The sequence below is a fragment of the Haplochromis burtoni genome, unplaced genomic scaffold (genome assembly GCF_018398535.1).
Source record: "Haplochromis burtoni strain Fernald_Lab_line unplaced genomic scaffold, NCSU_Asbu1 Contig_608, whole genome shotgun sequence".
Lineage (NCBI taxonomy): Eukaryota > Metazoa > Chordata > Actinopteri > Cichliformes > Cichlidae > Haplochromis > Haplochromis burtoni.
This window is the reverse complement of record NW_024582969.1, coordinates 118,535-145,075: the sequence shown is the minus strand read 5'-3', so window position 1 is coordinate 145,075 and position 26,541 is coordinate 118,535. Positions and strand designations below refer to the sequence as shown.

Sequence of the window (26,541 nt, the reverse complement as noted above, 5' to 3'; positions counted from 1 at the left end):
GCCACCTCCAGTCTTCCAATCGCAGGCGGAGAAGCGTCGTGACGTCACTTTATATCTTCCGGGCTGGCAGCAGTGGCCCGGTGATGCTCTGATTTACAATTTGACTTAATTTTATATTGGTTTTTGAGCGGACCAACGGTTGTAATTTAGGGACAAGCACGCCGAGTTAACAGACGATGTCTTCATCCTTCTCAGAGCTGTGGTTGCAGAGGCTAATCTAGCTGATCCGGTGCTTCAGAGACTGAAAGCGCAGCTGCAGAGGAAAGAGGTGAGAATGTGTTGCGGCGTGAGCGCTCTGCAGATGTTGAGGAGAGATGGTCTTATTTTCAGCGACCGATTTGCTAATCAACGTGGCACGTACCCTTTAATTCTCCTTAGACGTCCATACCGGGCCACGCTTATATGCTGCTTTTTAAATTAATTTCAGTGAATGTCCACCGGGAAAACCGGCTTCACTAAAGGCACCAGTAGTAGTAGCGGCGGTGGAGGCTAGCTATAGCTAAATGCTAGCTGCTAGCGCGTCTTTGAGCCGCTAATCTGGATGCTACTTCGCTAGCATCGTAGCATGTGACCTTCTGTGTGTCATCCAGCGGTAGTGTTGCTCAAAAATTATTTTATGTGTGCCGGTTTTATTCAACGATGTTGATACAGAATACTGTTAAGGATCCAAACCAACGCACCGACACCGCACTGTATGTCATGCTTCTCATCTGACTGCTGCAGTCTGAATTACATGATAATTACTAGGTTAAACGCTACACTCGTCACCAGATTAAATCCAGAGTGGGAGTTGCTGAGTTTATACTACTGTCCCGATGCTGATTAACATACTGCCACTATTGCTATCATATTTAGTGTTAAAACAAACAATACTTTAAAATTAAAGTGGCAGCAAGTTGCTGTGTTTGTTAAATTGCGTTACTAAAACAAGCACGAGGTTTTGTGTAGTCTCTGTTGGCTGGCATTAACAAATAAGGTCTAATTTCTGATCAAAAAGTTATTCATTGCAGCTGTGTGTTAAGGGATTGCAGGTTTTTCCCACTGAGACATATTTTTTCATGCATTATATTGTTGAACTAGTGAGCAGGAGAGGGTGTGTCTGTGTCATTCAAATCCAACAATGGCTGGACCTGTAATACGTGTTGGAGCTGGAAGGACTTCTCAGTGTACTTTGCCCAGATAATGGATGACTTTTATCGGTTGGTTGTGGTATCTGGGTTGCTGTACAACAGGTGAGACATGTTTGTAGCAGGAGCGATTTGAGTTTGGACCTGATTGAAGTAACAGTTAGGATTGTCTTTTCCCCTCAGTAAATATACAGGTACAAAGTGGGGCTGATGCACACATTTGCAGAATGCTTGTCATTTATTTTTTAGCTTTAACTGTTTATATTTCCTTTTATTTATTTTGTATGTGTTATTTATATCCAGTTTCATTGTACTTGTACAATGAAAATAAAGAGATTCAGATTCTTAAAACCTATGCAGTTATCTAACCTACAGCTACCTGGGATTGTAACTACATGTCGCTTCATCACAGCCTCACAGTTGCAGACTCTAGCTATGGCTCGGGCCACTTGCGCAGTCTGCATAGTAGGCTCTACTCAGATTCAGCACAGAAGTCTTCCAATTCAGCTTCAGGGTGCAACTGTGGAGAGGCTTTCTGAGGACCTTTTCCTCTTGTCTTGTAGCTTCTGTTTGCACATGGTCAGCCCACCTCTTAAATAAATGCTGAAGCGAAAAGATTCTTCTTAGTCATTTTAGAGTTATGTGAGGGTCTGCAAACATCTCTGCATTAAGCTGCAGAATGAGTCACTGCCTGTCACCAACTCTCATGTGGTCTGGCTGTGTGGCAGCAGGGCTACTCTGCAAATTACCCTTTGGCTTTAAGTATATGCTACAAATAGCCAAGCTCTCGTTCTGCAGTTGGTTTTTGTTGTACAGCCAAACGACTTGGAGAAGTACAAAAGTACAGTGCATGTTATGATCCAGTTGGAAACAAGTGGTTGAGTACACTGGACGCAGTCAGAAATAAAGAAAATTAGAGAGGCATTGTTCTCTGGCTTAAATGCAGCCACTGCTTGATTTTGCCCTCAGCGATTGTGAGTTTAACTGTTGTCATTTCCAGCAATACCAAAGCTTGTTTGGCCTGGTTTATCTATATCTTTATGTAAGACTGCAGCTGTAGCTATCATCTCTATAAGTGTATCTAACGGTGTTCTACAAAATATTGAAAAATGACAAGATGAAAGGAAAGAAATGAGGGCTGTTTCTGTATTGTTTCCAGATCACAAAGTGTTGCCCTCACAATACTAATTTAGCAATTAATAAAATGGGGAAATGAAGCAGTTTCACACATGAGGCAGTCAGTTGTCTTTAAGCTAAGGAGTTAATTACAAGTCCATATCAGCTCTGTTAATAAATCTTTAATTAATAGCTATCTTATAACTGAGCACCATGTTTCCTCTCTAAACAGACCTGCTGGTGAGGTGAATAGTGCTGACTGAAAGTGATACTAAGAATAGGAAGAGATGGCCTTCATGCAAGCAAAGATTATTTTACCAGGAAGCAGTTCCTTGCTATCAAAATGTGCTGATACGTCTTTATTCCAGACTATGTTCCTAAAGTTACATGTGGTGTGTGTGTGTGTGTGTGTCTCGCAGGTCTAGGTGATTTCCTGTGCAGAAAGAAAAAGCTCAAAAGAACTCACAGCCTCCAGCCTTCAGCCTCAGCAGCAAGTTGAGGTACTTTCAGGGCAGGTCCAAGTTTTATACATTTCCAGCGCTTACTTCATCTTCAGAGATGAAGTTGAAGGAGGATATGAACCCCCTGCTGCTGCAGGTTTTCCGTTCAGTGGTCTGGGTCTATTCTGTCATCACCTTCATACCCTGGTACTTCTTCTCTGGAGCTGGCAACAACTTGGAACGAGCCCGCAGGATCAAGGCACGCTCGGTTAGCGGGCACCCAGCAGGGCCTTACAGAGCAGTCTACAGCCAAAAGGAGCTAGTTGCGTGGCTCCACCCTGGCGTGGACACCCTGGACAAAATGTTTGAATACGCTGCCAAAAGGTTTCCTAAGAGAGACTGTCTGGGAACCAGGGAGGTGCTCAGTGAGGAGGATGAGCGCCAACCAAACGGCAAGATCTTTAAAAAGGTGAGACATGCTACCCTTATAATTTGTTTAATTAGTTTTATTTAGTTCGTGTGAAAATTGAGGTTGGAGTCATGTCAAGATGAAGATCCCCTCATTTCATTTAACTTTAGAAATGTAACACCAGGCGAATCGGTCAGATAACGGCAAGTTTGTTTATAAGAGTGCAGTCAGCTGCTGTGCACAGTGTGATGAATGTGGGTGGAAGTGCAGCAAATTTTCTGCTCCTATGTCTCTGGGCCCAATTAACACCTGCAAAGCAACAGACGCCCTGTAGATGGCACTAGCGGACTGTAAATAATGTGTTATGCTGCCATCAGGAGACACTATCATGTTCGGCTTTTTCAATATTGCATATAAGAGCAATATCTGCAGCCTCTCATGTGGGTTCAGTGATACCATTTCGTTATTCCTTCTAATAAAAAGCAACGCCGATCCTACAAATGTGGATATTATGGTTCCGTTTATTCATTTCATATTCATCCAATTGAATGAAACCGTTCCCGGCCCTGTAGAAAATATGCACCACCATCATTTTTCTTTTAATGTTTGGTGTAGTATGAGGACAAAAATGCTGAAGACTGCATGGTTTCTGCGTGTTCGTTGCAGGTAATTCTCGGGAACTATGACTGGCTGTCGTATGAGGAAGCCTACCAGGCAGCAAAGTGTTTTGGCAGTGGTTTGGCAGCTCTCAATCAGAAGCCTCACTGTAACATCGCCATCTTCTGTGAGACCAGAGCGGAGTGGATTGTCACAGCACAAGCCTGCTTCATGTACAATTTCCCACGTGAGTGGCAGAAGGACAAATGTGTATTATTATTATTATTATTATTATTATTATTATTATTATTAATAATAATAATAATAATAATAATAATAATAATAATAAGGAAAACATCAAAGATCCAAGGCACTTTTCAATAAAATATACATTCTCTTTATTTTGCTCTTTTTTGTTTATATTGTCTTAATGTAAAGCTCAGAGGATTCTTACTTTTAGGGACTAATTTCAATACAGATATTTAATGAGTAAAAATATTTGATATAATTGTTGATAAGAGTAATGAAAAAAGGGGTAGTCATTGTGCCAGTGTTTAAAAACTTTCCAGCAATATTTTTCAGACTAGTGAGCATCTTACTATGAAGGTACCATTTGACTGTATCGTAGTCAGCTGTGACGCTACTTCCCACAGACAGTGCTGCGGGTATTGTAGGCAGTAGAGTCAGAGCCTGTTTGTTCAATAAAGGGATTTGTATCATTTCAAAATTATCCCAAGCCTATTTTAATGGCACTGTGTTACAGTGGTTAGCAATGTCTCCTCACAACATGAGGGTTCCTGGTTTGAACCTGCCACACAGCTGGGGCCTTTCTGGGAGTTTCCATGTTCTCCCAGTAACTGCACAGGTTCTCTCCAGGTACTTCCCACAGTCCAAAGGTGTCTTTGTTTGTTAATGTTGCGATTCTAAATTGCCCGCTTCTTACATAATGAGAGCTAGGATAGGCTTCAGCCCCGCAATGACCCTGAACTGGAGAAAAGGTTACGAAAATGGACATATAGAAATGTTTCTCCTATCAGGCAGCATATAAGCTGATACCATTATATCTTGTTTTGACTGTGTAACTAAAATAGATGTAATTGAATTTGACAGTTGTGACCTTGTACGCCACTCTCGGACCCGTGGCCATTGCACATGGGCTGAATGAGACCGAAGTCACGCACATCATCACAAGCAAAGACCTGCTGCAGAGCCGTCTCAAGGTAACTGCTTACCTTCTTACACTTATCGCATGTACACTGTTTAACAAAGTCAACCAGCAGCTGCTGGTTTGTTGTGTGCAACATTAGAGTGTGATAACAAGTGTAGCTTAATGACGGTTTCCTCCTCCCTCCCACCTGCATCTATCTCTGTGCCATAGGCCATTCTGTGTGACGTGCCGAGGCTGCAGTATATCATCGTAGTGGACAGTAAACCCACAAGCTGGCCAGACATTCCTAAAGGCATCATGGTCTACAACATGGACACAGTGAAGGAGATGGGATCCAGGCCTGACAATAGTGAGTGTTTGAGCAGGGTGATTGAAAAGGTTTCTAATTTGGTCTGGAAAGTGGAAGTGCTCTGATGGAGGCTTAACACAAAGCCAGCACCCCAATGTGTAATTGGAGTGATGTGCTCTGCGTGACGGAAGGAGGTCAAATCACCACTTACAAAACACACAATGCCATCACAAAGCCAACACCTCGGCTGTGTTTGGTTTAACTGAAACATCTGAAAACTGCATTTTTGTCGTGTGCAGTAGATGTGTGAAATTATTATTTTCATTTTTTTAATATACAGCAGTCATCTGAAATTTGTCTTTGTCTTCACACATTTGAAGACCGGGCTCATAACGAGGAGCAATTCAATCTCTCAATAATGAAACCCATTAATATGAATTGAAAGAGGCATGATCAAAGCACTGTAAATTTATATGCAATTAAAAGTGTTTATATTTGTCCTTTTTAAACCTTAAAGATAAGTCAATCCTTAATCATCACACACCATGCAGTTGTTGTTACTACGGTTTCATTTCTGTAAATATTATATTTACGGTCCATTTCCCCAGTAGCCATTACCGCTCTTCTCTCTGTCCACCATAGTTGCAGTAGACCGCAGAAAGCCAGAGACCTCAGACATCGCAGTTATCATGTACACCAGCGGCTCCACAGGCATCCCCAAGGGTGTCATGATCTCCCATGGCAACCTCATTGCTGGCATCACAGGCATGGCGGAGCGAATCCCTAACCTCAAGTATGTCAATATCCGATTTCTCGCTGTTCTCTGACATTTTCTCGCTGAGTTTTGCCACATTCTGGTGCACAGAGTTTCCACTGTCACTTCGTTCTCTGCCGACGTGTGTGGTGATTGTCACTCACACAGAGACAGTTTTTTTTATGTCAGTATCTAGAGGTAATTAATGAGATGACCTGTGTGCTCGCAGTGAGACGGACACCTATATCGGCTACCTGCCGTTAGCCCACGTTTTGGAGCTCAGCGCGGAACTGGTGTCCATCTCTCACGGGTGTCGCATCGGCTACTCCTCTCCTCAGACTCTAGCAGACCAGGTCAGTGGGGAAACGGGCAGCAGCATCTTTTGGTCAGCGTTTCTTGTCTCTCTAACTGTACACTGCAAATTCACAATCCATTAAAGATTTAAAGAGGTTGCCTTTTGTTTTATTTCACAGTCCACCAAGATCAAGAAGGGCAGTAAAGGTGATACCAGTGTGCTTAAACCCACTCTTATGGCTGCTGTACCAGTAAGTCTGCATTTATCGCAGTACACCTAACACAGTCACACCAGATAAAAGTACTGGGGGCTTTTAAAATGCCAGAAATGTCTACTGAGAGTTCATCTGCTTGGTGTGCAGGAGATCATGGATCGGATTTACAAAAATGTAATGACCAAAGTGGAGGAGATGAGCAAATTCCAGAGGACGCTGTTTGTGCTGGCTTACAACTACAAGATGGAGCAGATCTCCAAGGGCTACAGCACACCTCTCTGTGACCGGTAATACCCATGCACATGACGTAACCCTGAAACAGGACCTTTTATGCTTTTCTGTTTGAATCTGTACGATGAGAGGGTACGTGCAGTGGTGCTGATATCAGGCACACAGTTTAGGTTGTGAGCGACGAAGCCCCGCCCACCTGTTGTTCAGACATTCTGTATTAATGACAGTTGACGCTTGCTTTCTGAGTTATACACAAGCACACATTTATGTCTGCTCCTTCTTGGCTAATCATAACAAAAGAGCTATTTCTCTGGATCCTGTGTGAGTATTTGGGTAGTATTGACTCTCGTATTGTGCGTGCACACAACATTTTTTAGTACGAATCAATATCTGTTTGCTATGGGGCTTTATGGCTAACTTTTCAAAGCTTTTAGGTTCTGGAGTTGCTTTCTGAGTCTCCTCCACTTGCAGCCGTCATCATCACCCTGCTCTGTTTTCTTGTCTTTTTCCTCAGTCTGGTGTTCAAACGTGTGCGTGCGCTCTTGGGAGGGAAAACACGGGTGCTGCTGTCTGGCGGAGCTCCCCTCTCGGCTGCTACACAGAGATTCATGAACATCTGTATGTGCTGCCCTGTGGGGCAAGGCTATGGTCTGACGGAGACTTGTGGAGCTGGCACCATCAGTGAATGTAAGCAAATGTGAAAGAGTAGATGTGTTTTTGCTGTTAGGAGAAACGATTATAAAAAGAACTTAGAAATGACAAGCAAAGTTAATATAAGTCTTTATTTGTATTTTCAGTTTGGGACTACAGCACAGGGCGGGTTGGTGCTCCACTGGTTTGTTCAGAGATCACGCTGAAGGACTGGGAAGAGGGTGAGTACAGAGCTAGAAAATCCGTCCTTAGTTCATTAAAAAAAAAAAAAAACTTTAAGTTGCTTAATAATCAAAAAATCCGGATCTTTTTTAGGTGGTTACTACAGCACAGACAAGCCCAACCCAAGAGGGGAAATTCTGATTGGTGGGCCCAATGTCACAATGGGTTACTACAAAAGCAAAGGCAAGATCCAAGACGACTTCTTTGTGGACAAGAACGGCCAGAGATGGTTCTGCACTGGAGACATTGGAGAATTCCACCCCGACGGATGCCTCAAGATCATCGGTAAGAAATGCAAAAATGAGTTAGACTGCATGTGATACAAGAGGGAACATCAGTCGGGATTCTAATAATTCTTCTTTTCTCACAGACCGTAAGAAAGATCTGGTGAAACTACAGGCAGGCGAATATGTCTCTCTAGGAAAAGTGGAGGCTGTTCTGAAGAACTGCCCACTCATAGACAATATTTGTGCCTATGCCAACAGGTAAAGCCCCGCAGACTTTCTGGATCTGTTTATTTCATTGTTGCTGCCTAATCTGTAATCTAATCTTTTTTGTTGTTGTTTAGTGACCAGTCATATGTGATCAGCTTTGTGGTGCCTAACCACAAGCAGCTAATGGCCCTGGCTGAGCAGATGCAAATAAAGGATTCATGGGAAGAACTCTGCAACAACTCCCAGATGGAGGAGGTGGTCCTCCGCATCATCACTGAGGCTGCTATCACAGGTAGAGGGAAAAAGTCTTATCTCCCAAGTACAGTATCATTAACAAAACTCAAGTGAGACATCTGAATAGTTTGTTCAGATTTGGTGAGATAGCATCCCGTCCCCTGTGTCAGACTTTGCACTAAGATGACACTTTATCTGTCAGGCTGACTTGTGATTGTGCTCTCTCACATCCAGCAAAATTGGAGCGATTTGAGATTCCCAAGAAGATCCGGCTGAGCGCTGAGCCCTGGACCCCAGAGACGGGCTTGGTCACTGACGCATTCAAACTAAAACGTAAGGAGCTAAAGACACACTACCAGGAAGATATCGAGAGGATGTACGGAGGAAAATAACACGAGACGCACTCCCAGCAACCAGTAAACACATCCACATATTTACCTGAAAACACTCACACAGTTCTCAAGACTACTTCCAAGACTACTTTCTGAGGAGTTACATTTAAGTTACCGGTAACACATAAATACACACACACACACACCCACAGGGACCCATGCACCTCCTTCCCGGCTTCCCTGCAACCAGCTTCGATCAAAGCAGGATGGAGGCGGGGGGGGCGACTCTCGAATCCAGCTTAATGGTTTTTGTCAAAACCTAAGAGGCTGAACAGACAGCTGAGCCAGCCAGACGTGTGCAATGCACCAACCACTCCCTTTCAAGGAATTCAGGTCTTTAAGTTGCTGTGACGACCAAGACAGCGAATGAAGTCAGACCTTTGCATGACTCAAAGTGAAACAAATGTCAAGCTTGATGCAGCTGAACCCATGTCAGCGACCACACTCTGTTTGCTTCTCCCCCCGCTGCCCTGCTTGCTGGAGTGTGCCGCGTGGGGGCCATGAAGTGCGCACCCCTGGCAGAGACATGGTGGGGAGGTAGCATGAGCCCAACAGAGGGGACACCTCCTGGGCTCAAAGTAACATTCAGGTCTGCGGGGATCTCTGTGGTCTTTATTTTATTTTATTTTTTAAATCTGCATTTCAACATTTCCTTCATGTTTGGTTTGTTAGCTTTTAAACCCATCTGATCAGTTTTCTGTGTAAGGAATGGGTGTTCCAAAGCCATGAGAGATTTGAGCATTAGGATGTCTTCAAATACATTTTCATACTTTTACTTTATGGTGGTATTATTTGGTAGGGGGTGGGCGTTCTTTTCCTTTTTTATTATTTGTTTTGTTCATGCTACCTGTACTTTAATGGTCTTTGTTTACAAGCTTTTTCATTTCTTCTTTTGTATCTTTTTCCCTTTATTAGCCCGCGTCATAAGGTCTGTACATTTAAATTCTGACTTACTGACTTGACCTAGTTATAAATGATGGAGTCGTATCCCTTCTGCTGTTCCCTGCCTACACAAGATTGTCAAACATTAGGACCAATTGGGAGTGTTTTTGTTTTTCCTTTCAGTTTTTTTTCTGTGGTTTATTGACATACAGTAGCCATGCCACATGTTCCTCCAGTCACGACCAATGCACCAAACGGATGGTTTCAAGGGAACTTAGTTGCTTACCACAGGAAAAATAGTTACACTAGTTAGCCTTTCATAGACTGCTGTCCCAGTTACTTTGTGGTGCAACTGTACATGTTTTTACCATAGGTCTGTTTACTGTTACTTTAACCTTTTTACATATAAAAATGAAATGCAAAGTGAATGTGCAATATTTATACTCAAATATTAAAAGTATCTAAGAAGGAAGACGAAAAAAAAAAGCGCACAGGCAGCGGCCCTTTCGCGGCATGTTAACATTTAGGCCTCAACTTCAGTGCATAATGGAAGGCCTGTAGGACTGTAGAAATGTGGGCGATGGTAGAGAGACACTGATAGAGAAGTGTAGATGTAGCTCCTTTTGAACGTACTGTGCTGCAAATGTAATGTTTTTAATAAGACTGTAAAGTTAAAAAAAAGTTATATCTGGCGTTGTAGAAAATTGCATGATGTAAAGTGCACATGTACCAAAGCACATCAGTATGAGAGAATCACACTCCATTCAAACAACTGAAGAAATAATTTATTGACCCACTCCTTTTTTAAAAAAAAAAAAAAAAAAGTTGGGAGTGTATGCATAGCTGAAGCTCAATTCACAATCCTGTATCTTGAAATTGGTTTATCTGTATAATATTTGTGCAGTGTATATAAAAGGGTCTCCAGTGCTACAGACACCTGACATTTATTTGAAATGTTGTAAAAAAACAAAATTTAAAAAACATGCATTAATTAATGTAGGTTTATGGATTTGGTGCTGGTGGTTGATATACTCTGAATGGCAATAGTGTAAAGTGACTTTTACAAGCTTTGTTATTTCCTTCTTCCCTGTTCTTCGATTTCTTTTATTTTGTTGTAAGGTTTACATCTTTCTTGCAGCCGCCTTTTTCTGAATGCAAACCCTGCTTTGCTTGTAACGAAGATGACATTAATAAAGGGTACAGTAGGGTCCTCCTAATGGCAATGTCATCAGATTTCATACATAAGGATCGTATTTAGCTTTGACCAAACTATCGCGATAAAGTTGGGGGAGGGGGGACCCGTGCCTCCCTTTGTGTGTGCTGTTTGCTGCTTTTTCTCTGCCTGGCTCGAGGCGGCTGGTTGCCTTCTGACACACACGAGCTATCTTCAGGGGTCTTTAGAATGTGAAGCACTCCACACATTGTTGGGTTTTTTTGTTTTGTTTTTTTTCTTGATGACGCACGTCATCTCATACCAACAAGCATTATCTAAACTAACAAGGCAAAGACTGAGGGGTGGTGCAGAGATCAATTTCACCATTCCTGTTATTTTCTCTTTCTTTGTAAATATCAGGGAGGTGGGGGTGGGTGGGGCAGGTCTCACAGATCAAAGTTCATTAAAAGTACCAATAACTGTACAGGTGTAAAGCCTCCTGTTAATATGTTTAGTAATCTTTGTAACTGAACTTTCTTTTTTTTTTCGGGATGGGCCTGAAAGCTGAGCTACTGCAAGTGTCTTCTTCCTTTTATTTATTTGTGATTTGGCCTTGGAAATTATGTCATGAAATAAACAAGTTTGTGTTGTAAATACTGCTGGTGTTTGTGTGCTTTGGAGTTCTGTGTGTGTGTCTGTCAAACACCTGAACGCAGTCTGTGAGGTTTAACGTGTGACTAATAATCAGCAGCTTGATTGGAATCATCCTCAAAGCAGAGTTTCTATGGCAACGAAGGCCAGTGTGCGTGCGTGTGCGGATGTGGTTTGTGAAAGGCTTTGTGCCGCTTCGACGCAAGCGGAACATCCAGTCCTGGAAGTCGACCTTCATTTAAAGCTAGTAAACAAAGGAAGGTGTTGTTTGTTTGTTTGTTTGTTTTTTCTTCACCCTTTCTTGAGAAATTGAATCAGAGAAAAAGAAAAAAATCAATTTTATTGAATTCCTTCTGAACGCACCTGCTGATTAACATAGATGATGTAGTCAGGATCCATTATTCAACACCAGGGCTGCAGATAATCCTTTACTTTTTTGAACTGCTGTTGAGCCTTAGTCTAAAACAAAAAAACATGACATTGGCAAGTTGTCCCATTCAGTTTCTCTGAGCCTCAGCTGACGTATTTGGATTCTCCAGAATCACAGACTGCACGTATAAAACAACAAATCACACATGAGTTTATACATGCTGTTATTAAAGCCTGCAGCTGAGCTTTATGGCTGTCACCCCAGTGGGGTTTTTTATTTTATTTTTTTATGTTTATTATTTAAGTTTTGTTTTTGAAACCAGAAGTGTTAAGCAATACCTCTGTGGGCTTTCTGGAGGTTGTTTTTTTTTTTCAATTATTATATTTAATAGACCAGGAGCGTCAAACATAAGGCCCAGGGGCCAGAATCAGCCCCCCAGAGACTTATTTTCAAATCAGCCTGTTAGCCAGCTTTGAAAATAAGAAGGAGGGCATACATTGTTGGGGGCCTTTTGTTTTTTTTCCTCCACAGCCATTCATACTACACCAAAGTAGTTAAATAACAGATACACAATTAAATGACAGAAAATCCTGTTTTTCACTATCTGTTATAGATATTTTGGTTAGAAGCCAAACACTTTTTTAAATCAATCTCTAAAAGGTTAACATTTTATAAATATGGGACAGCCTCGCAATGAGCTACCAGAAATTCTTCTTTTATTAAGTAGAAAAACTGAGATGAGTTTCACTCAACTGGTGATTTCCAAAGAGCTTAGCCAAAAATCTGGCATACTTCTGCATGGTTTGCAGTGTATCCTTTAAAGAATCTGAAGAAACTGGAGCACAAAAGAAGAAGTGGCAGACCTTAAAAAAATATTTACAGCTGATGAACAGTATCTGTAAGTGACATCCTTAAGAAATGGGAAAAAAATCCAGCAAAGACCTGATCCACCATGTAATACCATCTGGAAATCGTCTAATTGGCAACAGTTTCAATTTTAAGTTTGACAATGATTGCAAACACACTGCTAGTGCAGTGAAACCATACCTAGATAGAAAAACACACATTAGAATTCTATTAGTCATGGATTGGCCTCCCTAGAACCTGAACCCAATAGCAGAGTTGGGTCATATGACAGAGAAAAGTACAAAAGAAGAAGCCCAGAGAACTACTCCTGAACTCTACTTCAGACTGTGTTGAAGAATAAAGGTGCTCATACCTTTTTCTGCCATATATACCATATTCCTATGCATTTATTTTGCTTGCACATTTCAATAAATTACCTCAACCATTTACAATTTTCCTAGGAAAATATGAGAAGTGGCTTGAAACTTTTGCACAGTACTGTACCATCTATCAAGGAAGTGCAGTAAAAAAAAATACCCCAAACATCGTTGAGAGGTCCAGAGACTAAAAACAGCTGAACTGAAGCTTCATTCAAAGAACGGCTATTTTGTTCCAGGCTGTAAGTGGGCCTGTACTGCTGTAAACATGGGGATTTAAATATAAATATATCTAAAATATAAATATAAAAACAAAAGTGAAAAGCACAACTGCACCCAATTATTCTATACACTAGTTCAGTGTTACCGTCTGGAGTGCTCACTCTGTAAAAGGCCTGATTAGCTAAGCACAAGTTAATAATGGGTGCAAGTAAACTTTACAGTACCAGAGTCTGCATTACAATTCACATCACAGTTCATATCAATTCACACCAAGAGATGAAATCAGATGAAGCGCATGCCAGTCTTTAATGTCAGGGAGAACACTTTTCATTCTGCCGGTACCATGTCTGCTGCTCCTTTATTTAAAATGAATCTACGAGACCACAGAGAGTCAAGCAATTCTTCCAACCCCTCCTCTTCCTCCTCTTTATTCGCTCCATCCAACCCTATGGGACGAGTGAGTGAGTCAGAAGCATAATGCTCCCTTATTAGCCCACTGATTCTGACGCACGCACGCACACACACACAAACACACACACACACACACACACACACAGAAGAGTGGCTCTACCACAAAGACAACAACAGCAAGGAAACAGTGAAGGACATCTTTCATATTATATATGTGGTTAGTTTGTGAGCGTGCGTGTGCGTGTGTGTATATGTGCATGTTCCCGTGCTTGTCCTCGGTTTGCTCTCTGACACTTTATTCCTACTGGTTTTTTTTGCTCCTTTCTTTCTCCCTCTCCTCGCTTTGCTCGACTCTCTCTCTCTCTCTCTCTCTCCCTGCCTACTTATGACTCAGAGGTGCGCAAAAAACTTTCTGTGTTCTATGCACACACACTACTGCAAGCCAATAAGCCATACTGAAGTTTACACAAGGAGCCGAAGCCGAACGTTAGCTGCCTTTATAACTCTGGAGAAGTGGGTGGTGTCTGGAAAAAAAAAGATTACATCTGAGGCTGAGGACTGGGATTAAGGTATCCCTGCCCACTACTGGCACACAAAGATATACAATGAACTGTGGATTAGAGGCAGCCGAGGAAAAGGTGAAAGAAAAAGTTTGTTTTTTAAATGTAAGCGTTTGACGGTGCATTTACATCACTTGAACTCCCAGTGTATGGGTTTAAATAAATAAATAAATAATTTCAATTACATTTAAGAGCCAAGGTTTTACAAGAAAAAAGAAGCAAAAATATCTCATGTTGAAATTCAGTGAAATGTAACACTAATACTAGATATTAGTGGGCCATACCACTTCATTATTAGTGTGGTATAATTGCATTTAAGTCCTGAAACAAACAGATTAGTTGATACTGTTAAATATGAACATGTTTCTTTGGTAAATGGTGACATTTTCCATTGACTAATTGGGAAGTCGGTGAATGTGATGCAGTAAAGTTTTGGTTAGTCGTGTTAATCCTCTGTTTCATGCTGGTTTTGTTTTTGGGTTTTTTGGCTGGTAATGTGTTAGGTTGACCTCTGGCTTCACACTCTCACGGCAGGCTGCTCCGTGCCGGGCATGGGCACCGCGACCTCAGCTTAGCTCAGCTGGGTCATTGTGGAGCTGGGGCCAAAGTAGAGGTGGGAAAATGTGTGAGGTCTGGTAATGAGCTTGAGCAAAGCGATAGCGGGTGGTGGGGGGGTGAGGATGGTGAAGCAGAAAGAAGAGAGAGAGGCAACTGATACGTCTGGGCGATGACTCACCGATGCTGGGTATTTATAGCATCGGGAGGGAGGTGTGGGGGTGGAGGAGCGAAGTTTGTGGGGGTTTGGGAGGCAGCCAGGACAGCATCATCGCACCAACGGGGAGTGGTGAAGGAAGAGACAGAGACTGCAGAGATGAGGAAGCATCGGTGAAGGAAAAGGGCAGGAGAGGAAAGGAAGAGATGGAGGAGAGGTGGAAGAGTGGCAGAAGGGAGTGGTGGCAGGGTCCAAGAATGAGATGGAACTAGGCTAACTAACGGAAAGATCAGAGGACGAACTGTGGGGAGAAGTAGAGGAGGCAGAAATAGCATGCGCATTTAAAATTCTCAGAACAAAGACGGCTTGTCTTGTTGATAGTGCCACGCTGCAGGGACACTGTTAAACATCCAGTGAGCTCCATGTGGTGCGCAAGAAACACAGGCGCTGGCTTTCTAATAGAACAACAAAGCTACAGTAGGCTATTTCTGTGCTGGAGCTGGTATTAGAGCAACACCCAAAACATATTTAATGACTCACATTTGCAACAAAAAAAACACTTTTCCCAGCAGCTTTGCATTAAAAAAAACTGTGTTTGCAGAGGAAGACTGGAAAAGGTGTCACGCTTTAATGAACATGACAATCATCTCTGTTACCAAGACAGTGTGGGTTACAGTTAAGCAAATTAGGAACATATTAGACTGTTAAGAACAACTAATTAGGGAGGCAAAAAGAGCAGCTGGAAAGGCAGAAATGTTGATGGATCATTCCTTTTCTTTTTTCTGTGAATATGTGCATTATTAATTCCAAACAGCTTCTCATATGGCCACAATAAATCTGATTAAATTGAATGTTTTCTGATTCATATTCTACAGTTTTAAAAAACAGGTTACTGTGGCGTGTGCTCGCTCTTATTCTTCTCTCTTCATTGACAGGATTTCTTCATCAATAAACACATCCTCACTGGGCCTCTGGTGACGTCAGCCAGTGCGTCATGCTGAATCCCTCACCATACACACGAATCTGAGCACGTGTGCTCATATACGCATGCATGCGCAGCCACACACACATACACACATCCTCTCAGTATGATTCAGAACAACATGGCGAGTGCTCGCATTCATTAATATGTACAGTGTAAAGAAGCATGGGGTATGAAAGGTAACAACAAGGAGTGAAAAGAGTGATGCTGAGGTTGAGAGGCTAGTTGGGGGCACTGCTGAAAAGGGCTGAAGAGAAGTTAAAAGGAGAAGGGAAAAAATGTGGTTGCTAAAGAATCAGGCTGTGACGGTGGAGACAGCCAGGTAGGCATGACTAAAATAGCACCTTTGTCAGACGGTAAGAAAAAAAACATGAGATGAGGAGAGGAAAAGAATGGCACAAAGCCTGGTGTTCACTGGTGTTCACTATGCTTAAGTGAGCTAAAAAAAAAAAAGAGGCACAAAATCATCAGAAATATATGTTTTAAATAGAAGTATGCACTTAAATAAGAGTGAAGGGAATCGTTTTTGTTAAATGCGTAGCTGGAAATTGGCAACGTCATGCTTAAACGTAAGTGCATGTTGTTTATCAGTTGGGAGCAAGTTCCCATGAACCCGGCCAAGACTCCAGGGTATTCCTGACACTTAGCCAAGAAACAGTGTTGGCGCACAAAACCTGTGAAATCGCCCCAAACATTCTGGTTTTGTACTGATTAAAGGAACAAGGTATATAATTGATTAGTGGAAGAACGATTTGTTTTGGCAAGACCCCTCATATTTCCAGTCCTTTTCATGAGCTAACTGGAAAAATTAGAGTGGCAACAGCACTCTCATATAGCCTAACTCGAGAAAATTAATAAGCACATTTCCAAACATGTCGAACTATTTATTTTTGTTTTTTTTAATGGAAGGAATCCAGAGATGATCATTAGCAGAGGAGGAATGGAGGCTTGGCTGTTGAAGCCAGTCTCATTAAAGCAGAGATATTTGATCCAATCCCACAGGTCCTCTCCTGCATTCCTGTAGCATTACGTGGGCATTTGCCCTTTTAGAAAGGCTACGCTTGTATTGAATCTCCACCTTGTTTCATTCATTTCTCCTCTGCCCTCCCTATGCTGCTCAGCTAGCATGCTTCCTCTCCTTGTTTCTGTCCTTCCATCCTAATGGCTCAGACAACATATTGTGGCTCTAATCACCATCATCTCTGTTCCTGAAACAACCTGCCTCCTGAAGACAAGGACCATGCTTTACTTGCAGTAATTGGCTCAAGGAGAAGGATGAGCCAGATGGGTACAGCAGAAGGAGAAAATGTAATGAATGCACGTCACTGAGAAAACGGCCAGCTAAACTGGAGAGTCTAATGAAGGAGACGAGGATACCAACCTGTGGGAAGAGATGAAGGTGGAGGCAGATGAAAGGCAAGTGAGACAGCGTCACCATGGAGACGTTGGTTAAAAGGAAGGTGAGCCATGACAACGGGCGCGCCATTGCGCGTGCCCTCCCGCCTCATGATGTGGTGACTGGGGGTGGGTGGGTGAAGAGGTGAGGAGGAGTTAAACAAAACAAAGGAGGAGGAGGGGCTGACTACATGCAGCTCTATCTATATCTTCTTCTTTTTTTCTTTTTTTTTCGCACACAACATTATTTAAGCGCACACACTGAATGCTTAGACCATTCCAGGAAATCGGTGTTGATTGCTGAAGATCTCGGCTGAGTCACAGGTCCTTGAGCTGACTGATGCAAGAATCTGAACTCAGAGCATAAAGTAAAGTAAAACCAAACAAACAAAAAGACCATTTGTCACACGGTGTATGTGTTTGAGTTTGTATATGGGTGTGTACTCCTTTATTATAATGACGGAAGCAAGCCATTGTTGAGCTAGTCTAATTTTCTCCCCCCCACATCTCTGGCTTATGTGCAAGGAAACAGCAGCGGTATCACCCAGAACAGCAGGGCTGCTGGGTTTAAACAGGAGTGAAAGAAATATATCATTTCATGATTATAGAGGAGAACTTGCATGGTTTTACAGATTGAAGAAGAAAGGAAGCAAAATGAAGTCACTTGCTGAAAGAATAACATTTTTAACATACAACCAAGACTGTCCATTAAGCAAATCATTTCCTCCTAGAAAAAGAGGCTCATTCTCAGTATTCTCTGACTACAGGTCAGAACATTGTGACTCTACATCTGTTTGCCTTGAAACCTGTAAATGTGTGGTTTTCATGCGTTTCTCTCTCAGGCCTAAAGGACCCCCACCCTGAAAAATACCAGCTCAGTTAATAAAGTCTGCACTGCACATCTGTGATTCTGAGTCTCTGCTTTGTTAGAAAAATGGCACGAGTCCAGAATCTGAAAAATCCACGAGTCATAAAAGGAATTCATGTCATGTTTTCTCTTCTCCCTGAAAAGCACCTTGAGTAAGAGCCGAATACAAAAAAGGTTCACGATCAAAACAGAGACGAAAAACTTTTCCTGCAAAAGTATGTAATTACGGGTCTTTTAAAGGAGGCTCTTTAAGCTCTTTAATTTTTTTACGAGGCTTATTTTTAATGGGGGGTGGGGTTGGGGGAGCTGAAGATGATAACTCTACTTGGTGAGATCTCCAGATCATAATCTGAGGAGCTGTGAAAGAGCTGGGTTGGAACACAGTGCCCTGACCTCAGCTCTTCTGATTTGCCAGGACACCCTGACTGCCATGCTGTTGTTGTTTTTAAAATTATTTAGATAGTGCAGAACATCTTTGAGTTATTTCATCTGAAGGCAGAGCAGATGTAGAAGGAGGCTCAGAGAAATATTTCAGTGGAAAGATAAACTTCAGAACTGAATTAATGGAAGGGCGCCTCCAAAGCATACTTCTGTGTAACTTAGCAACCAAAGGAGGGAATGGTATCATCAACACTTTGCCAAAATGATTTCTGTTTTGTCTAATAATGGGCTTTGCTATCGATAGACTTATAGAGTTCAATGGAGAGAAAGAAGAAGAAGGGCACTGAAGAAGCAGGAAACAAAACCCATGAGAGGATGAGAGTGGCACTAAAGACTCGTAATCTAATTACTATCATTTTCTCCGTGCCCTGATGTTACTCTCATTGATAAAGAGAGAAAAAGACAGAGAGAATGCAATAGTGCCGTTCACTGGGAATGTTTATTTTCTTTTTAGCATCTGAAGTAATTAATCAGTACAGAATGATGCACAGAGACAGCACATCACAAGCCCCGGAGACGAATAACAGATTCAGTCAGTGAATCTTTTACCAGCAGCGGCCTGCTGGGATATGAGTTTAGAAACCTCTGATCCATCACTCAGAATCATCACAGTGCCCAGGGGGGTTGGTATAACTTCCACAACAAGAGATAAACACGCAAATAGAAGCGCACGCATCCTTTAAACTCTACCAGATATTTAACAGCTCACATCACAACATCCAGACCACCAGGCTGTTTTTCTTACTGACCCACAGCTCAGACACTGGCAGAGAAATATCTACTAAAATGTTGCTTGTTGCTTAAACATGCATTGCAGAAGTTATATTTAGAAGTTGAATAGCATTTGAGCATTTCTGACACATCGGCGTGCTTGTTTTTACACTGTAAAAGGACACAAGGCAAAAATTTAAAAGGAGATTGAGCAGGGGACCATTTCCTTCAAACATGATGTGAGACAGCTCTCATTCACCCTGTCACTTTCACTCACGCACACAAGACATCGGCCAGCATCACGGCCAACAAATGAGCCAAAAATTGATCTTCAAGTAGTTCTGTGTGCTTGTTCACTTTCAGCAAAACAGATAGGCGACAGTAAGCATGTTCCATCATCAGTTTCTTAATATACATGCAGGAAAATGTGCCCTTTTGAAGAGAGACACAGTTCAACTCAATTTATACAGCAGCGATGCGACTGCTGTGACCTCTGACACCGCTGCCGTCCCCCATGGCGATGGCTGTTTCTAAATGGAGAGTCACCACGTCCAGTGTGTGATGCTGAGAGCTAACACATTCTCCAAACACCACCACACCTCTCCTCCTTTCCCTTTAACTGTGCTTTGATCTGTGATTCAGTTTTTTTCCATTTGCTCCCCCCTCTCACACCCACACCGAGATGGACTTAAACAAGGCAGCAGGCACAGCAGCACAGTGGGTCTTTCAACGTCACGAGGGTCTCTGCAGCTCTTCAGCCGTACGTGACAGGCAGCTGACGGCACAGTCGAGTTTCAAAAGCACCTTCCTCCCTCCCCCATCCCTCTGTGACTTTTGGTACTGAGGATAAAGTAAAAGCAGTTTTTCTTTCTTTAAGAGATGTGAAAGGATGGAAAATATGAAACGATAGAGCAGGACAGCGGATGCAATTAGATGTGAGATGGAAATAGGGCAGGAAAGGCAGAGCTGGGCTGAAATGAAAGAGTACTTGTATGTGTGGGATGTCAGAGGACGCTGACCTGAAGCTCTTTAGAGACTTGAGATGTTGTTGGAGCATCAGAGGAGGGTTGTAAGGAGACACTTGAAACGAAAACATGAAACGGGAATACTACAGGAATGTTACTGTTCACATCAACTTAAATATATTAAGGTATTCAAACACGTGGATAAAGTATAACAAGTCTGTGTGGCATCTGTTCATGTACTGTAGAACCTTGGACACCTCGTGTAGTGCTCTTGATTGGTTTAGCATGAAGGCGTCACTGTGCGATAACAGTGATAGCCCAAGTGTTTAATAAGGCTTTTGATCTCACCATAAACTTCACCTGTCGCCACCTTTTATCTCGTCTGCTGTAGACCTTTACATCTTGTGGTCCTGCGGAATGCCGGAGCTTCTGGCCCCCAACAGAGGCCCAGTGTTTATCACATCTCTGTCATCGAAGGGAGAGAGAAAGAGAGAGCAGGAGAAGGAGGAGGGGTTTGGTGGGGGCTGCTCAACTGCGACAGCAACTCCGCGGTGGTTTTAGCCTGTGAGTCATCGCTAGAGGGTTTAACTCTTCCGATGCCAAGTTGAGAACGTGCAGCGATGTTGTTTTTCATGACCAAAAGTGCATTTTTAAGAACCTCTCGTTACAAAGAGGGATTTGGCGTTGGCACGTTTAGTTCTACATCTCATAAAACTGGCACCTAAGAGTTGGTTTCACTTCAATCAAATCAGCTCTCCTGTACATGCAAAGTTAACATTTTCATTGTTTCCACAGCTGAATCTAACAAACGGCTTTATTTCTTTTTGTTTTTCCCAAGCAGCAGCTCCAAACATCCTTCCTGTCAGCATCTTCTACACAGCGCTGCTGTGCAACAGACAGCGTCCAAGGCTATTTTTAAACACAGCTATTAGTATGCCATATCATAAACCTGAATCATTTATATGGATTTTTAGGGCCGGTTATTGCGTGTGCTGTGTGATGACGCGGTGGTCAGGTGTTGCCTCATATAACCAGGGGAGCTGTCCGAGTGCTGAAAACAGAAGAGAACAGCATCGCTACTGAGGAGATGTCATACACCCTTACTGCTGTCTGAGCTTTACTGCCAAAGGTAAACCACGATTTCTTTTTTATTTATTTGATTCCGTTTTTTTTATTCTGATTCACATCTAGACGGGTAAAATTGAAAGACAGTCTTTTTTCTATTTTTTAAATCACAGCTTCTCGCAGATTTCGACACGTTCCGTTAGAACGAATGAAATAGAAAGAAAACTATATCCTTCTACAGTCGGGGATTACAGTGAGTTGTAGTAACGGAGGATTGTTTTTAGTTAATGTGGATGCTGACGGGAGGAAATCAGATTTTTTTAAGACGTCAATAACCAGACGGGGAGTGACTCATCCAGTGATGTGAATGTTTCTCCACACGCACACCAACACATCGTTCAGTTTGCGAAGCGTAACTCCCCGACAGGCGCACAAACCCCAGATCAAAACAGAATTGTTTACGATCGTGCTCGTTGCTTCCTGATAAGCTTTTAGTTAATAAGATAACCGAAGAGAGGGAAATAATCTATGATCTTTTCCCCCTCCCAGCTGCTTCACCATCATTGTCCTCTCTCTTGTTTTCCAGGTAATAATTTGCCTATAATGCTGCATTTTCACCACAAGTTGCCCGCGGGGGGAGCCGTGGTCCTGCTCGCCTTCCTCCTTCATGGATGCGCCGTGCAGGCTGCGTCTCTCCCCCGTCACTACAGGCTCCGAGGAGGGGAGAGTGAGGGGCAGCCGGCTGCGTATCCACCCAGCGCCGACATGATGAAAGCCCTGGAGTACATTGAAAACCTGAAGCAGCAACGAAACGGGGGCCAGCCTGAACCCGTGGATTACGACGAAGTGGAGAAGTTCAGGGTCCTGCTTCAGCTCGCCTCGCAGCAGGACGAAGGTCCCGGGGATCACCAGCCTTCCCAGGGCATGCAGAGGCAGGACATTACCGCTGAGCAGCTGATGAAAGCTCTGCTCAGGTCCCTCCAGGATCAGACCGGGAAGGACGCAAAGCTTAGCCCCCCAACGCCGCCGAGAAATGACCGCCGAGCTCACAGGCACCGCACCAAAGATACTGAAATGCCTGAGGGCGCACCAGTAGATTACGGTAACTTCCCCAGACCCCACAAGAAGTACCCACTGATGTTTGAGGACGAGGAAAATACTGACGCTTCCAAGCGGGCCACCGAGGACCTGGATGAGCAGTACACACCCCAGAGCCTCGCCAATTTGCGGTCCATCTTTGATGAGCTCGGGAGGATGCCCACAATCGGTGGGCAGAAGAGAGACGGGGACGACGGGGAGGAAGAAGAGGACCGACTCAGCCTGAGAAACCAGGCCTATGAGGATGTGGCCGGAGGCGAGGAGTGGGTCCCCATGGAGGAGAGGGAAGAGGCGGAGGAGATGGTCAACGGGAGCCATGAAGAAATGGACAGGGCGCTCAGTGACCAGGAGGAATCAGAGAGGGAGGAGATGCAACGCCGGGCCAGCCAGAACCAAGAGGAGGCTGATGATGACACTAAGCTCGTAGATTACTACCTGCTGAAAGTCCTGGAGATGAGTGACCAGACGCAGAAGAGGGATAGGACCGGTGAGCAGAAAAAGAGACTGATCCGTCCCTCTATCGTGGATCCTCGGACCGTGAAGGAGTTGCTGGAGCTTTCCCTGAAGCTGCACGTCCCTCCACAAGACCTTATCGATATGCTGCTCACCGAGGAGCTCCGAAAGCTCCACCGCGATCCACAAGCCGCGGCTCGTTACACGAATGCTGGCCAAACCCCCAAGATAAGGTACTTCAGCCGCAGACTGCCGCTGAAAAGCAAGACAATCCCTGATGATATGGACAGAGAGGACTTTTTAGACATCATCGGGGTAGAGACAATCAGTAACGAGTACCCCGTGGTGCAGAGACCCATGAAGACCTCTCAGCCCTCAGACAGAATGCCTGCTGCGTCCAACCCTGCTGCAAATTCAGGTCCAGTTAAAATCCCCCCTCCCTCCGGACGCAGGGAGAACCTGTTTCTCTCCGAGCTCAACAAAATGCCCCTGAAGCGTGAGGCTGACAGTGACGACGACGACGGCGGTGACGTGGAAGACGAGGTGACAACATACCTGGCGGCAAAAATTCTCACAGAGTACCCCAACACAATCACCAAGCGGGACACCCAGGCGCAGCTGAAGGCGCAGTTCCCGTACGAGCTGTACGAGCGCGCAATGGACTACTTGGGGCAAGTGGACAATGAGAAAAGGCCACTGGTCAAGAGGGAAACCGAGGAGGCCACAGAGGAGAACGTAAAGCCCACAGAAATGCAGGGGAAAGAAAAGATAACGGCTAAAACCTCGGCCCCTCAAACCGTAAACGAAGAGGAGGAGCACCGTGAAAAAACAGTGGCCGGGATGTAGCCAGATGTCCTGCCAGACGCACGAAATTATGAATTTAGTATATATACTGTCTGAAAAATAAAGTTTGGTGGACGTGATCTAGTTTACAAATTTCTATTATATGAACTATAGCCGGTATGACTAATATCTCCCTAACGAAAATGAACTACAGCACTCTTACAAATCAAATAAAAAAAAAAAGTCCCTACTTGCTGCAAGAACCTTATATTATTATTAATATATAGTTATACAAGAGATTTTAGGTTCCTCCCTTAGGTTGCGAACCTCTTACCAATCTCAAATTGCCAGTTAATAAAGAAAAGAAAAAAAGAATAAATTTAACAACCAAACCCAAGTTATTAAAGATTTGTGATGTTGTTGAAGGTTTGTTTACATTAAATGTGTTTGTAAACAGCACTATATTTTCAACTGTAATCAAATGAGTAACGGTGAAGATGCTTATTTTTCATCCATGTCAAAACTATTCAATTACATATGTGAATATTCATGTAAATTATTCAGTATGATGCTGACCGGGAATTTAAAAACACAAGTACACGGCGTATTTGGAGTACTATTGGAATATTATAGGAATTTTTCATTAGGGCAGTGTGCTGGCCTCAGAGCGAGTGTTGTTGTGACTCGTGATATATTCAGGGTTAGTGGATTTAATGTTGTTATTACAGATAATTATTTCCAAGTCTCAATATCAGAACGTCGCCTGCCTTCCAGCCCCTTTCATACTGCGAAGCTCTGTATTGTTGGCCTAACAGTGATTGTGCTATGTATGCTCATTTTTAAACCATTTTTGTACATGTTCAACAATGTGTGATCAATCACAGATGAATAAAGCATCAGCGGTATTATTTTTCTTCTTTCTGAGTTGTGTTGCCTTATTAAACAAATATAAATGTTGCATATAAAAGGAAGCCAAAGCAGCATGTGCATTATTTTGGGGGGGCGGGGATGGCGGGATACAGCGACATACATATGAGCATTCATTCAAATTAAACATTCAGCACCAATATAACAAGTCACTACTCAAAGCAAATTGCTTATCAAAAAACATTTTATTTGTAACATCAGAAAATGCACATCAAATGTATACATTTAAAAAAAGAAAAAAAAAGAAAATCACACCCACACTAGCATAGCAAGTGCCCTTTTTAAAAGACTAACAGTCAAACACACGTTGTATGTCTTGCACATTAAAAACAGCAGGTAATCATTGGTATCAGTGTTATATCAAAACGAGTTCTGTGCTGTAAGTAACTCCGTAAGTTGCTGAGTGATTGGCACACACACAAAAAATATATATATCAGAGACTTCTCAGACAGACTCCAAACATTAATTTCTGACATATTAATACATGATAAATACAGGAAATTTGGAAATCGGAACATCACTTCCTGATCATGATTTTTTTTCCCTTTAAATACCCACCATCTTGTTATTACTTCAAATTTAATAACTGCAATTGACATCGAAAAACCCCTCCCAACCCCAACCCATATCCTCCACACAGAAACGCACCCATACAAACTCTCCTTTCACTTGAATGCATTACTGTTAATGTATATTAGAGTCGCCACAAAAGACATGATGCACAAAGCTATGATTTAGGCAGACATTCAAGTAAAGCCAGATTTTTCTCTTCTGAAAATGTTCAGTAGAATCGAAGTTCGCTCGATTTTCAGGTTCAGAAAAGTATGTGACTGCTATATAGCACATCTTGCTCCCGTCTTCTTCTTTGCTGTTAGTTCATGTCCTTTTGTCCCCCACCCCCACAAGCTAAAATGCAGGTTTGCTCATGTACTCCTCCAATGTCTAAGGAAAAAAAAAATAGAAAAGAAAGCACAAGGGATGAAAAAAAACAATCAGGTTCCCAGACTCCAAAAAGTGCAGTGTAATACAAAATCATATCCACAGTCACACATCTACACATCACCTGTTACAAAGTGCTGAGCACAGCAATGCACTAACATAAGCGGAACATCTAACCTTTCTGTCCATATTCAAGGTCATCCAAACAGCTCCACCTCATACCACTCACTGATGTCATCCTGAAGCGATAATGGTCAAAATGAATGGGAGACTAAACTGCATCACTCTAGATAAAAAGTGTTAATCACCCTGACTCAGGAGCACCGAACAACACACCCAGCTACGCAGAGAGCCACGAGCCTACAGGGAGAGCAGGAAGCATCAGCGCTAACATTTAAAGAAAATCTGTCTCACGCTAACACCCAGACAGAGAGAGAGAGACACATAAGGGGTAAGAAAAACAGCAAAACACAGACCTATAAAACAAAGAGGGAGCAGCCACTACTATCCACATGCCTTTTAGTTATGAGGAAGACAAAGGCACAACAGGGATCACCACATTTGATTGGATTCTACAATGCACCGACTACTTCGCACGCACACACACATCACGTTCCCATGTCAGAGCCTCACACAATACTCGTGTTGCTTAAAGTAAACAGTAAGCACTAATTTCAGGTATCTGGGCCTTTCAAAATACCCCACAACCATGATTTAAATAAATAAACAAACTTTGGAATACATTTGAAAACATGGCAACATTGCTTTAAAAGGAGACACTACAAGTGAAGTCTGTTAAATACAATGTATCACCATTAACCTTCTCCTGTTGAGCACTTACATTAAGTATAGTTTTTTTGGTATTGCAACTTTTTAACTGAACACTGAAGAGAGCTGATACAGATTTATTCCAGCCTGTCATTCTGTAAGGTTCGCTGTATGTAAGTGCTACTGGAATGGGGATTTCTGAGGAAAACAGCATTTCAGTGTCTGTTTTACTAATAAGAATTAACCAACAGATAAACCGTGAAACTTCCTAAGAGCTGCAAGTAAATAAATTAAAAAAAAAAAAAAAAAAAGGCACTGCCTCCTTAAACATGCACTAATTTGCACAGTGGATAAAATGCATATTTAAGACATTTTATTTACATTAGTC

The 26,541-nt window shown here is 42.7% G+C and overlaps 3 protein-coding genes across 5 annotated transcripts in view; 2 read left to right on the top strand and 1 right to left on the bottom strand.

The window, feature by feature from the left end:
• Positions 1-39: 39 nt before the first annotated feature.
• On the top strand, positions 40-11,264 carry acsl3b (acyl-CoA synthetase long chain family member 3b). The gene is made up of 15 exons (XM_005948521.3): positions 40-268; positions 2,663-3,152; positions 3,759-3,936; positions 4,800-4,909; positions 5,068-5,206; positions 5,789-5,939; positions 6,130-6,253; positions 6,374-6,445; positions 6,557-6,696; positions 7,155-7,327; positions 7,438-7,512; positions 7,607-7,798; positions 7,884-7,998; positions 8,082-8,239; positions 8,416-11,264. Exons 2-15 carry the CDS (start codon positions 2,802-2,804, stop codon positions 8,571-8,573), a joined length of 2,136 nt encoding a protein of 711 aa, XP_005948583.1. The 5' UTR covers positions 40-268; positions 2,663-2,801; the 3' UTR covers positions 8,574-11,264.
• Positions 11,265-21,128: 9,864 nt separating this feature from the next.
• scg2b (secretogranin II b) lies at positions 21,129-24,435 on the top strand. Its single transcript, XM_005948528.3, has 2 exons — positions 21,129-21,248; positions 21,771-24,435. Exon 2 carries the CDS (start codon positions 21,788-21,790, stop codon positions 23,579-23,581), a length of 1,794 nt encoding a protein of 597 aa, XP_005948590.1. The 5' UTR covers positions 21,129-21,248; positions 21,771-21,787; the 3' UTR covers positions 23,582-24,435.
• A 176-nt stretch (positions 24,436-24,611) lies between these two features.
• The window catches only part of ap1s3b (adaptor related protein complex 1 subunit sigma 3b), a 4,574-nt gene continuing 2,644 nt past the window's right edge, over positions 24,612-26,541 (bottom strand). For 2 of the 3 annotated variants that reach the window (XM_014329660.2, XM_014329659.2), the window contains exons 5-6: positions 25,563-25,624; positions 24,612-25,388 (exon numbers count right to left, since the gene is read on the bottom strand). In XM_014329660.2, the coding sequence (XP_014185146.1) occupies positions 25,583-25,624 (42 nt within the window). In that variant the 3' untranslated portion in view covers positions 24,612-25,388; positions 25,563-25,582. The remainder of the gene's footprint in view (positions 25,389-25,562; positions 25,625-26,541) is intronic. The other variant, XM_005948524.2, reaches the window with a different exon arrangement.

Bases quoted from the DNA above. Each gene is read 5' to 3' on its own strand.
- acsl3b (XM_005948521.3), top strand. From the start codon at position 2,802: ATGAAGTTGAAGGAGGATATGAACCCCCTGCTGCTGCAGGTTTTCCGT. The intron at 4,910-5,067 runs GTAACTGCTTAC...TCTGTGCCATAG, and splicing joins TGCTGCAGAGCCGTCTCAAG to GCCATTCTGTGTGACGTGCC. The intron at 7,513-7,606 runs GTGAGTACAGAG...GATCTTTTTTAG, and splicing joins GCTGAAGGACTGGGAAGAGG to GTGGTTACTACAGCACAGAC.
- scg2b (XM_005948528.3), top strand. From the start codon at position 21,788: ATGCTGCATTTTCACCACAAGTTGCCCGCGGGGGGAGCCGTGGTCCTG.